This window comes from Mobula hypostoma, chromosome 5 (assembly GCF_963921235.1).
Source record: "Mobula hypostoma chromosome 5, sMobHyp1.1, whole genome shotgun sequence".
Lineage (NCBI taxonomy): Eukaryota > Metazoa > Chordata > Chondrichthyes > Myliobatiformes > Myliobatidae > Mobula > Mobula hypostoma.
Window position 1 is genome coordinate 88,675,255 of NC_086101.1, and position 12,816 is coordinate 88,688,070.

General features: G+C 38.6%; 1 protein-coding gene across 1 annotated transcript in view; it reads left to right on the forward strand.

Annotated features, from left to right (window-relative positions):
- si:ch211-246m6.5 (von Willebrand factor D and EGF domain-containing protein) overlaps positions 1–12,816 on the forward strand; it is a 327,759-nt gene that overhangs the window by 221,808 nt on the left and 93,135 nt on the right. Inside the window, exon 19 of the mRNA XM_063049712.1 lies at positions 11,881–12,018. Coding sequence (XP_062905782.1) covers positions 11,881–12,018 — 138 coding nt within the window. The remainder of the gene's footprint in view (positions 1–11,880; positions 12,019–12,816) is intronic.

Sequence of the window (12,816 nt, forward strand, 5' to 3'; positions counted from 1 at the left end):
TCTCTCTCCCTCTCTCTCTCTCTCTCTATCTCTCTCATAGTGTGGGTCAGTTTGCAAGCCTAAAGTCTGCAGTTCAAAAGAAAGCTAAATGTGTATCAGCTTCCTATTGTTTAGACTAGGGTCTGGTCCAAGAACATCTCCTTTACATATACTAGCAAATAACAGCATGAGAGATTGGTTGTTCCAAGAATGGCCAACGTTAGGCTCTCCACAGAATGATGCAACCTTAATTCCCAGGCAAAATTCCAAATGACTATTGCACAAGCATGGAAAAACTGTGTGTGATAGACATGGAAATTGGATCAAAAGTGTTTTTTGAACCACAAGTGTTGCATTGAATTGTGTGACTGGTGTGATTCTTCCTGGAAATGGACGTAATCACATTCTGCTTCGCAAATAAGTGATTTTCAGGAGCATAATATTGAAAAGGAAATGCTGTGCAACTTAATTTATAGCCAATTATGCTTCATAAAGTTCTTAAGTAGCTTTCCAGCTAAGTATACAGTATGTTCCAGCAGTTATGGATCACAAAGCATACATGGACCCCTTACACCACTTATTAGCTTAATTTCTCCTTTCCATTTACATTCACTTTCCCTTTTCCAACAGCAACTTCTCAAACCACGAATTAGAATGTAAAGCAGTGTTGTATTCACGTTAGCTCAATATGAGCAAAGTCGGCAAAGGGTTAAAATTGCTGGAGACACTACACACCCAAAAGGGTCTAAAAGTAGAATTTGACATGTTTGACCATTTGACTACCTTGAACTGGGGTTCCCAATATTTTATGACATGGACCCTTACCATTAACTGAGGGGTCCGTGGACCACAGGTTGGGAACAAATCATGGCAGACCCCCAGAAACAAACCTGCTCCTTATCTGATTTGATAGACCTCCATTAGGAGTAATCTCTCAACATTTTTGCCTTTAGATTCCACCAGGACTCTATTAAAGATAGATCCAGGATCTCCCCATTAGCTGAGCTTTTTGTATTGCTTCCTAGGGCTGATGGTTATCTTCTGGGTTTCTACTCTGCCAGAATGGGCTGATGCTCAAAGATTTCCACCAGGTTAAGAGTGTCATTAATTATAGACGAGGCAATATGTGCATTACAGATTAACCAAGTATTTTCATAAATCACAGGGATTCAAGTATGCCTGAATAGATGGGAACTTCAGTTTTGTAATCACTGTTTGGGATTTCACCAATGACAGTGCTCAGTAGCAAGAGGGTAGAATTTGTTGCTGCGGGCAGCTCTGGAGACTAAGGCACTGGGTATATTTAAGGCAGAGGTTGATAGATTCTTGATTGGTCAGGGCATGAAGGGATACGGGGTGAAGGCAGGAAATTTGAAGCTGAGAGGGAAGATGGATCAGCCATGATGAAATGGCGAAGCAGACTCAATGAACCAAATGGCCTAATCCTGCTCCTACATCTTATGTTCTTAAGACTGGAGCTGCAGAAAGAATGCATATTGAGTGTATATTGTGCACAGCTCCAGGAGGGATGGATAGAAACAGAGAGGAATTAAGGCTTGCGGCAGAGCTGCCATAATCATATCGAATAGCAGGGCAGGTTTGAAGGGCAAGGTGACATACTCTTCCTTCTATATTCTCATATTCTCAGTAGAAGGGGACAATATATTAACTGCATTGTTTGCTGCATTGATTTCCATCAACACAGTAAAATTCAATCAGTAACATCATCTAAAACAATACAAGTAGCATGCACAACAGCTAGGATCTGATTTATTACCAGCGACTCTCATGACATGAAATATGTTGTTTTGTGACAGCATTACAGTGCAAAGACATAAAAACTACTATACATTACAAAAATAAATGATTAGATAAGAAGGTAGTGTTTGTTTATGGACTGTTTAGAAATCTGATGGTGGAAGGAAAGACAGTGTTTCTGAATTGTTGAGTCTGAGTCTTCAGGCTCCTGTACCTCCTCTCCGCCCCCCCCCCCCCCAGAAGTAGTGAAAATTGAAGAAAGCATCTTCCAGCTGGCAATCCAGGGGTTCCCAACCTGGAGTCCACAGACCCCTTGCTTAGTGGTATTGCTTTATGCCCCATGACATTAAAAAGGTTTGGAAACCCTGCCTTAGTCCAATATCTGCCTGAAAGTATTTTTGACACAGCCATCCTGCAATTATCCAACCATTGCATATCCCCGTGTTGATCCTAATCAAATACTGTAACATCTTTCCGGTTCAAAAACGAACATCCTACTCAGTAATCAAGAACACGTAACACTGATATTGATACAATTGAATGTGTTCTATGCGATTCTAAGAAAAATCAGAAACATAACATTTTGTTGGACACCGGTGATCGAGTCCATGTTGAATTACAAAACTCTTCTCTTCCTTTTGATGCTGTTCTTATAATTAAACCACTGCTTTCATCTCAGTGAGTGTCAGATCTGTACTGAGATGCTCTTGGCTGACAACAACTGGATTTTAAGCAGAGACTGTCCAAGTCCATCAGCAGAGCATATCTTCAAGCATTGGGCCTTGAGCCAGTTTGTCATGAGATTACATATGGAAATGAGATTAGAAATGGAAGCACGAGATGGAATCTTGATTTCCAAGTCATCTCTTAACATCATCATTCACAATTAGCTCCTCCCACTTTGCAAAGGAGCACTCTACTCCAAATAAATTATGCCCTGTGACAGTGAGACTAAGGCATCTCTATCCTTTAATGTGGATAGATTGGCATGTAGGATCTGTATGTCTCACACTGTGGACTCCTTTGATTCTACAGCTGATGTTACACGTCCACTTCATTCACAGAAGAAATTTTACCGACATTCACCTGTCAATATCCTACATCATCTCTGTAATATTGGACAGAGTGAATGTAAATATTCTTCTGCTTCACATACTTCTTGCCACCTCTTAAAGATTATCATTCTTATCATTGCAAGAACCATTCTTACACCATTAGAATCTGTAAATTGTGCTATAAACACTGCATATGACACAATGGTTTTTATTGACAGACTAGCAAGAAAATGCCTGCATACTTTTAAACTGGCCTCAAATAGCATCTGTAAAGTGGTTAGAGATTTCCACTCTGCTTGAGTAAGTGACTATTTTGTGGTGCAAAAGCTGAGGTGAGTTAACTCATTTCTCTTCAAGGAGTCCTTCCTGGTGAGGTGACCTCTCTCCTACAAGTCCTTTGGGGTCATGTACTGTATCTGGTGCTCCTGGTGCAGCCTCTGTATATCAATCAGATTGGGGAATTGCTTTGTCAAGCACCTAAGCTCTGTCCACCCACAAAAGGCAGGATCTCCTGCTAGTCTCCCCACTTTGGTTTCTGACCTCTTCTCCTCACCTGCTTATCTCCTCCCCCTGGTGGCCCTCCTCCTTCTCTTTCTCCCATGGTTCGCTCTTCCCTCCTATCAGAATCCTTCCTTGAAAGTGCTTTGCCTTTTTCTACCTATCACCTCCCAACTTTTCACTTCATTCCCCCTTCCCCACCCACCTGGCTTCACCTATAACCTAATGTCCTCCTTCCCCTTCTCCTACCTTCTTATACTTCCTCTTCTCCCTTCCTTTCTAGCCCTGAAGGGCTGACTTCCTGAGTCCTCCAGCATTTTCTGTATTGTTCAAAATCTTCCAGTGGCTACCCATTTCAATTTGACTTCTCATTCCCATTCTGACATGTCTATCCATGGCCTCCTCTATGGCCAAATTCAGGTTGGAGGAGTAATCTCTCATATTCCATCTGAGTAGACATGAACATCGATTTCTGCAACTTCCTGTAATTTTGTCCCCTCCCTCATTCCCTCATGGAATACATGGAATGCACTGCCAGGGATGGTGGCAGAGGCAGATACATTAGCGTCATTTAGAAACTCTTAGATAAGGCATGGATGATAGAAAAAAAAAGTAGAGTTATATAGGAGGGAAGGATTAGATTGATTTTGTAGCAGGTGAAAGAGTCACCACAACATTATAACATAAAAGGCCTGTACTCTGCTGCAATGTTTTATGTTCTTCTGTGTTTTCCATTCCCCATTCTGGTTACTCTCTTACCCCCTTCCCTTCTCTCCTGCCTTCTGGTTCCCCTCCTCCTTCCATGGTCCACTCTCCTCTCCTATCCGATTCTTTCTTCTTCAGCTCTTTACCTTATGCCTATCCTCTTCCAGCGTCTTACTTCATTCCTCCTCCCCCACCCATGCACCTTCCCTCTCATCTGGTCTCACTTATCACTTGCCAGCTTCTACTCCTTCCCATCCCCCACCTTATTCAGATTTCTGCTCCCTTCTTCGCCAGTCCTGCCTGAAAGGTCTCAGCCCAAAAAGTCAACCATTTTCTGTCCATAGAAGCTACCTGACTCATTGAGTTCCTCTAAGCATTTTAAGTTGAAGTTCAAGGTTATGGTCATCTGACTGTGCATATAATGTATATAACCAAATGAAGTAACCTTTCTCCTCACCACAGTGCACCCACAAAGACCATGTCATACACAGCACATGAAACAAAATATTAACACAAATAGTTGATAAAAGGTAATTCACAGTGCATGCAGTGGACAGCACAAGTAAAAAAGGTACAATACACAGCTCGCTGTCCTCGTGATGAAACCTCGGCGGAGGCAGGTATTCATTAGTCTCACAGACTGAGCTTGTGTTTACAACTCATTTCTTTTGGGAGATTATGTAATACGTATGTTAAAACCTAACTCCGCATTAGATCATTTTGGGTAGGAATGTAAAAGTGAGTTAAATAATAGTGAGAATACATGTTGGAAAATTTACATGGAAATGAAACTACAGTCCTCACTACTTAATCTGCATATAAGCAGCTCAAAAGATTTAATTAACAGTTGTTATCAGTTATAGTGCCACCAAGTTCTTTTGAGCAGAAATATCTGTTAAATTAGTAGTTGAACATTCTTAATGTGTAATTTTTGGTTACAAAGTAATACTAAACATTCGGCTTAAGCAAAGCTGAGTGAAATTGATTGATCACTTCTAACAGCATCAATATCAGAAAGAGAAGTTCTTTGTTCTTTGCCAAACCCCATTAGGTTAAAAATGTTATATGATAACTATGGTGCAAATGCACCAGGGCTAAGTTTGAGTAGGTCTGTATAAAGTAGTGCTGTGTTTCCAGAAATGGTATTGGTTTACTATTGTCACATGTACTGAGATACTGTGAAAAGCTTATCCTGCGTACTGTTCATGTAAATCAAGTTATTGCACAGTGCATTGAGGAAGAACAAGGTTAAAAAAATAGCAATGCAGAATAAACTGTATCAGCAACAGAGCAGTCCAGTACAGGAAAACAATGAGGTGAAGGATTATAATGAGGTAGATTGTGAGGTCAATAGTCCATCTTATCATACCAGGGTACCATTAAATAGTCTTATAACAGCATGGTAGCATCTGTCCTTGAGCCTTTTGGTGTGGGCTTTTAGACTTTCATATCTTCTGTCCATTTGAAGAGGGAAGAAGAGAGAACGTAAAATGGATTGGGTCTTGGATTAGGCTGGCTGCTTCACTGAGTGAGAAGTATAGATGGAATTCATGGAGGAGAATCTGGTATCCATGTTTTGCTGCCCTACAGTACGTCCACAACTCTGCCGATTCTTGGAGTCATGTGCAGAACAGTTGCTATATGGATCTAGTTTCCTAGATTAGATTCTTTCTATAGTTCATTGATAAAATTGGTAAGGTTCGATGGGGACATGACAAATTTTCTCACACCTCACACAAGTATTACAGGACAATTCTTTGTATATGCTTGGAATCTACAATTATAAACCTCTGAGTTCTTTCCAAATTGCTCGTTTTAAGTTTCAGGTTCTATTATAGGTTAAATTGGAACACTTTGGTTGCTGTTCTTTTAGAAAAGTTATTTCACTAAGTTAAATACCAACCTTAAGTTAGAAACATTTAAGTTAATCCTAATAAATTTACTTCTTTAAATCTACAAGATTTGAGGAACCACTTGCTTCTTTCTATAGCAGTCAAACTAGAATTTATATATTAAGACTAACATGAAGACATTTTAAGATGCTCAAAGACTAGAAAAAGAGTTAGGAGAGCTAATTGCAAACAGAACTGTCTTTTTTGAAGGGAGCAAAATAATCAGAGTAGTCTAATGAACAGCTTTAAAAGCTTACAGCTAACTTTGTTAATGATTCAGCCAAGGATATAGAACCAGTTGCACAAAAGGCCAGAGCAGTAAGATTAAGGAGCACAAGTATGGTATTGAATGAGGCTGTACTGCTGAATAATCAGTTAGACAAGTAACAGAAGTTAGAAGCACATTTTATGACAAAAAGCTGGTTAGGATAAGAAGCAATAAGGAACAAACATAGGAAGAAAGCAATTGATGAAGATCAAGGGCTTGATTCCCACTGGCTAATGTTATACATACATATATATGAATTTGGCTTTTTTTGACACTGATCAACAGAAAAAGATTCTATCATGTCAAAGTGAAAACAGACCTCTACAAAGTGATCTAAATTAATTACAAATGTGAAGCACAAAGTAATTGATTGCACAGGTATTCACTCCCTTTAATATGACACACCAAGTCTGCACGATTGCAGCCAATTGGTTTTAGAAGTCACATGATTAGTTAAATAGAGATCTGTTTTTGGAGAACTGTGTGCCGTCAAGATGTTTCAATTGACTGTAGTAAAAACACAGAATCAGAATCAGAATCAGGTTTATTATCCCCAGCATATGATGTGAATAACTTAGCACAGTGGTCCCCAACCTCCGGACCGCGGACCGACACCGATCCACGAAGCATGCAGGGGTGCCGTGGTAGCTGGGACGCACCCAGCACATCTTTAAGAAAAAAGCCGAAATAAACAAGCTAATTAATTAGGTGCCGCCCGGCATGTAAATGTCGGCCCAGATCAGAGGCGATATCGCACCTAATTAGCTTGTTTATTTCAGCTTTTTTCTTAAAGACATACTGGGTGTGTCCCGGCTACCGTGGCACCCCTACATGCTTCGCAGATCGGTATCAGTCTGTGGCCCGGAGATTGGGGACCACTGACTTAGCAGCAGCAGTTTTATGCAATACATAATATAGAAAAAAAAACAAAATAAATTACTACTAATAATAAATAAATAAGTAAATCAATTACAGTATACATATATTGAAGTTATAGCAGAACGTGTCAAGTTTAAAAAAGTTATGGTGGTGCTATACAGCCAAAATGTTAAGCCTTCTCTTCATTTTCCGGCTCAACTGAGAATCACAATGGAAGATGGATCATTTAAGTGGCTTTGTACAAAGGAGCAGGCATAATAATTCTTAGACTCAAAAAATGACTGTGTACACATATTGAATAGATTAAATATCTTGCAAAAACAGAAATACCCTATATTAAAAAATGACGAATATTTTTCAGTATGAATAATTGCTCTTTCTGGTTTGATAAACCAGTCTAAGCTTGTTTTTTTTTTACTATATATTATTTAGTCTTGGTTGGAACAGTAAATAACCTTGAATTCTTTGGAGCGGTTCTAACAGGCTTTCTAAGAGGATGTTTTCAGTGGGGGTAGATAGCAGTTGTTATTTGACCAATTTTCTCTCTTTGAGAGGAGGGAGAGGGATGGGGAGTTCTTTTTCCTTGAAGCTGCTTTGGGAATCTAGTCAATTCTGTTGCTTAGCTAATATATCTCAAGGTTTATTATTTGGATGTAATATACATTTCTCTGATTGCTACTTTAATCTTTCTTATAAATAGTTTTAAAATGGATCAAAGTATTAATTTACTTAGTTTTAATGTGAAAGGGCTAAATCACCCCGTGAAAAGAAATAAGATTTTTGCCTATATTAAAAAACTTAAGGTACCAATTGTTTTTCTTCAAGAAACTCATGTACGTAAGTGCGACAATTCATGCCTTTTTAATCGATGGAGAGGGTCTCATTTCCATTCCTCATTTCAGGCCAAACCCAGAGACGTTTCAATCCTTATAGATAATAAAGTTCCCTTTTTTCAACATAAAGTAATTTCTGATACTAATGGGCATTTTGTTATAGTATCAGGGAAACTAAATAACAAACTAATGGTATTTGCCAATGTGTATGCTCCAAATATAGATGACCCAGGTTTCTTTGAGCATTTTTTTTCATTTTTGCCAGATTTAAGTCTGTACTCATTGGTGATGGGTGGAGACATTAGTTGTCGCTTAGATCCAGCTTTACATCATTCATCTTCTAAACTAATAATACCAAATTAATCAGCTGTGTTTATTAAATCTTTTTCAATGAAATGTGGTATTGTAGATGCTTGGCGTTTCTTTCTTCCAGTAGACAAGGAATATTCGTTTTTCTCTCATGTCCATCATACATATTCCAGGATTGATTTTTTTTTATTGATAGCCAAATGATTCCATCAGTTCGATCCTGTGCATATAATAAGATTGCTGTCTCAGGTCATGCTCCTGTGCTCCTATCTTTAAATCTCCCTGGTCTTCTTCAAACAAACAGGTTTTTGCGATTTAATTTAACTTTGTTATCTGATAAAGATTTTTTTAAGTTTATGGAGAGACAAATTACTCTGTTTTTGAAGAGAATATGTTAGAGGAGACTTCTAGTCTTATCAGATGGGATGCCTTTAAGGCATATATTAGAGGACAAATTATTTCTTATACAGCACGTATTAAGTAAAAAGCTAATAAAGAGAGAAGTGATTTAGCTGCAACAATTAGACAAACAGTATGCCTTGACTGCCTTATATAAAACTATAAGGTTGAAACTAAAACTAAATATGATCTCCTTTTACCTATCCAATTGAAACCCAACTCCTAAAAGATAAAAGTCAATTTTATATTCATGGGGATAAAACAGGGAAATTATTGGCTGATCAAATTAAAAGCTTTACAGCTAAACAGCAGATTGAAGAAATATGCAAAGCTAATGGTGGTATGACAACTGATTATTTAGAAATAAATGATACTTTTAGAGAATTTTATTCTAAACTCTATAGTTCTGAATCTTCTAAGGGTAATACTGTAATGAACAATTTTTTTAGACCAACTAAACATTCCTACAATTTCTGCCGACAACAGAAAGTTGTTGGAATAACCTATTTCTTTTGAGGAAATTGTTGAGGCTGTGTGCTCAGTACATTTGAGGAAAGCTCCAGGTCAAGATGGATTTTCTGGAGAGTTTTGCAAGATCTTTTCCTCACTGCCTATACCTCACTTATGCTCAGTTTTTTGGATTCATTCAAGTCAGGCAGACTTCCTCAATCTTTTTATGAGGCTTCCATTTTGCAGATCCTTAAAAAGAATAAGGATCCAACTGAATACTCTTCTTATAGACCAATTTCTTTACTTAATGTTGATACTAAGATCCTATGTAAAGTTTTGGCCCATAGGATTAAAAATGTTTTACCATCTGTCATTTCTGATAACCGAACTGGATTTATCAAAAATCGATATTCTCACTTTAATATTCGTCGGTTATTAAATGTTATTTATTCTCCTTCTAACATGATATCAGAATGTGTGGTATCCTTAGATGCTGAGAAGATGCTGACTAAATTTACAACCCTCTGCAGCTTCTTTCAGTCCTGTGCAGTAGTCCCCCATAACCTGACAGTGATGCAGCCTGTCAGAATGCTCTCTACAGTATATCTGTAGACGTTTCTGAATATGTTTGTTGACTTACCAAATCTCTTCAAACTCCTAATGAAGTATAGCCACGTTCTTGCCTTGATATGTTGGGACCAGGGTAGATCCTCAGAGATCTTGACGCCCAGGAACTTGAAACTGCACACTGTCTCCACTTCTGATCCCTCTATGAGGATTGATATATGTTCCTTCGTCTTACCCTTCCGGAAGTCCACAAAGAGCTCTTTCGTCTTACTGACATTGAGTACAAGGTTGTTGTTGCGACACCACTCCACTAGTTGGCATATCTCGCTCCTGTATGACCTCATGTCACCACCTGAAATTCTACTAACAATGTTTGTATCATCAGCAAATTTATAGATGGTATTTGAGCTATGCTTAGCCACACAGTCAGGGGTATAGAGAGAGTAAAGCTTGTATCTGGAAGGTCCAACTTCTGGTGAATCAATATCCTGGCAGAATCCACACCATGAAGACAAATGAACACTCCAAGCAACTCCACGAAAAGGTTACCAAAAACCACAAGTCAGGAGATGGTACAAGAAAACTTCCAAGTCATTGAATATCCCTTAGGTCAATCAACAAAAAATGGAAAGAATATGGTACAGCTGTAAATCTGCCTAGAGCGGGCCATCCTCAAAAATGGAGTGAACATGCAAGAAGGGGACCAGTGAGGGGGGCCACCAAGAGACCTGTGACAACTCTGGAAGACTTACAAGCTTCAGTGGCTGAGATGGGAGAGACTGCACATACAACAGCTATTGTCCGGGTGCTTCACCAGTCCAGCTTTATGGGAGAGTGGCAAAGAGAAAGCTGCTGTTGAGAAAACTCACATGAATCTCAGCTAGAGTTTGCCTAAAGCATGTGAGAGACACATGCTGGAAGAAGGTTCTATTGTCTGATGAAACCAAAATTGAGCTTTTAGGCTATCAGACTAAATGTTTGGTGCAAGCCAAAGACAGCACATCATCAAAAACAACCCAACCCTACCGTGAAGCATAGTGCTGGCTACATTGTGCTGTGGGGATGCTTCACTGTTGCAGGCACTGGAAGGCTTGTGATGGTAGAGGGTAAAATGAATGCAGCAAGATATAGGGACATGCCGGAGGAAAACCTGATGTAGTCTGCCAGAGAACTGCAACTTGGGAGAAGGTTTGTTTTCCGGCAAGACAATGACCCGAAGCATAAAACCAAAGCTACACAAGAATGGCTTAAAAACAACAAAGTTTATGTACTGGAGTGGTCAAGTCAGAGTCCAGACCTCAATCCAATTGAGAATTTGTGGCTAGACTTGAAAATGTCTGTTCATTCATGATCCCCATGCAATCTGACAGAGCTGGGGTAGTTCTGTAAAGAAAAATGAGGGAAAATTGCAGTGTCCAGATATGCAAAGCTGATAGAGACCTATCCACACAGATCCAAGGCTGTAATTGCTGCCAAAGGTGCATCTACTAAATACTGACTTGAAGGGGGTGAATCCGTACGCAATGAATTATTTTCATTTTATATTTGTAATTAATTTAGATCACTTTATAGAGATCTGTTTTCACTTTAACGTGAAAGAGTTTTTCTGTTGACCAGTGTCAAAAAAAGCAAATTAAATCCACTGTGATTCAATGTTGTAAAACAATAAATCATGAAAACTTCCAAGGTGGGTGAATACTTTATATAAGCTTCTGCTGTTCTAACCCATCCATTTGAAGATTTAATGTGTTGTGCATTCAGAGATGTTCTGCACAACACTGTTGAAATGCTTGGTTATTCGAGCTACTATTGCCTTCCTGTCAGCTTGAACCAGTCTGGCCATTCTCATCTGACCTCTATCATTAACAAGGCATTTTCACTCTCAGAACACCATGCACTGAATGTTTTTTACGTTGTTTTTCGCACCATTCTCTGTAAACTCTAGAGATTGTTGTGTGTGAAAATCCCAAGAGATCAGCAATTTCTGAGATACTCAAACTACCCCATAGTCAAAGTCAGTTAGATCACATTTCTTCCCCATTCTGATGTTTGGTCTGAACAACTGAACCAAACATCATGTGTGCATGCTTTTATGCATTGAATTGCTGCCCCATGATTAGCCAATTAGATATTTGTATTAATGAATAGGAGTACAGGTGTACTTAATAAAGTGTCTACTGAGTCAATCTATAAAGGCAAGATTTTCCTGGTGGGAGAGGATTAGTTTTGAATCCATATGTTATTTTGTGAAATATTCATTTCCCCATCTGCTCCCTGTTGTATTTCAGGACACACATGCCAAGAAGATGTTAATGAATGTGAAAAAGTGCCGTGTTTTCCTGGAGTCCCTTGTTTCAATAGCTTTGGATCATACCAATGTGGAAGCTGTCCCGGAAAGCTGAAGGGTGATGGCCGATCTTGCAAAGGTGTGTAGTATAGGTCTTGCTTGAATGAAGTTCACAGTAAGTTTACATTTCTATAGAAAAATGCCATCTTTTGGTTTCTGCTATCAGATTGATGATCTAAATATGATCATTCAGATTGCCTGCTGTTTCTCTTTAGCCTATGAAATGTTAAACATCTGCACAGCATCTGCTCAGAACCTTGAAAGGCTGTTCTGTGCAGAATTAAGCAAATAGTTTTAAATTAAACTCTTCCTACAAAATTGGCTTATTTTTTAAATCTAAGAGGGTGATTTGCATAAGAGAGCCAATAATGCCAAGTCCCAGATCTGCCATTGGATTGAGGAAACTTATTTGTAAAAAATATTAGAACACCTCTCCTGAGTCTTAAATGATTTCTGTTCATCACCTTTGAAGGACATGGCTGAAAAGTTTGCAGGTATTGTTGGATACATTTTAAAGTACATCAGAACGTGTATACTCTTAATGGATTTGGAAATACAATCTTTGCAAACCATGCAAAGGGTGATGTCTCAAATTTTGGGCCTTTTGCCTTTTTAAATATTATTTAATTTTTATATCAAGCACTTCAATTTTATGGTTTTGAAATGTCTCTGAATGCATTTTGTTGTTATATTCAAATCTTCACAAGTATTGGTTAATGGAGGGAATCCAAATGGAACAAAGAGACTAGGACTAGAATCTAGAGCACTAGGTAATGAAGAAAACTTGCCTAACCCAGACTTTATTCTTTGAAAAGAAAAGGAGATTTGTTTGTGAACTTTCATATTTTCAAAATACACTATGTTTAGAAAAAGTTTT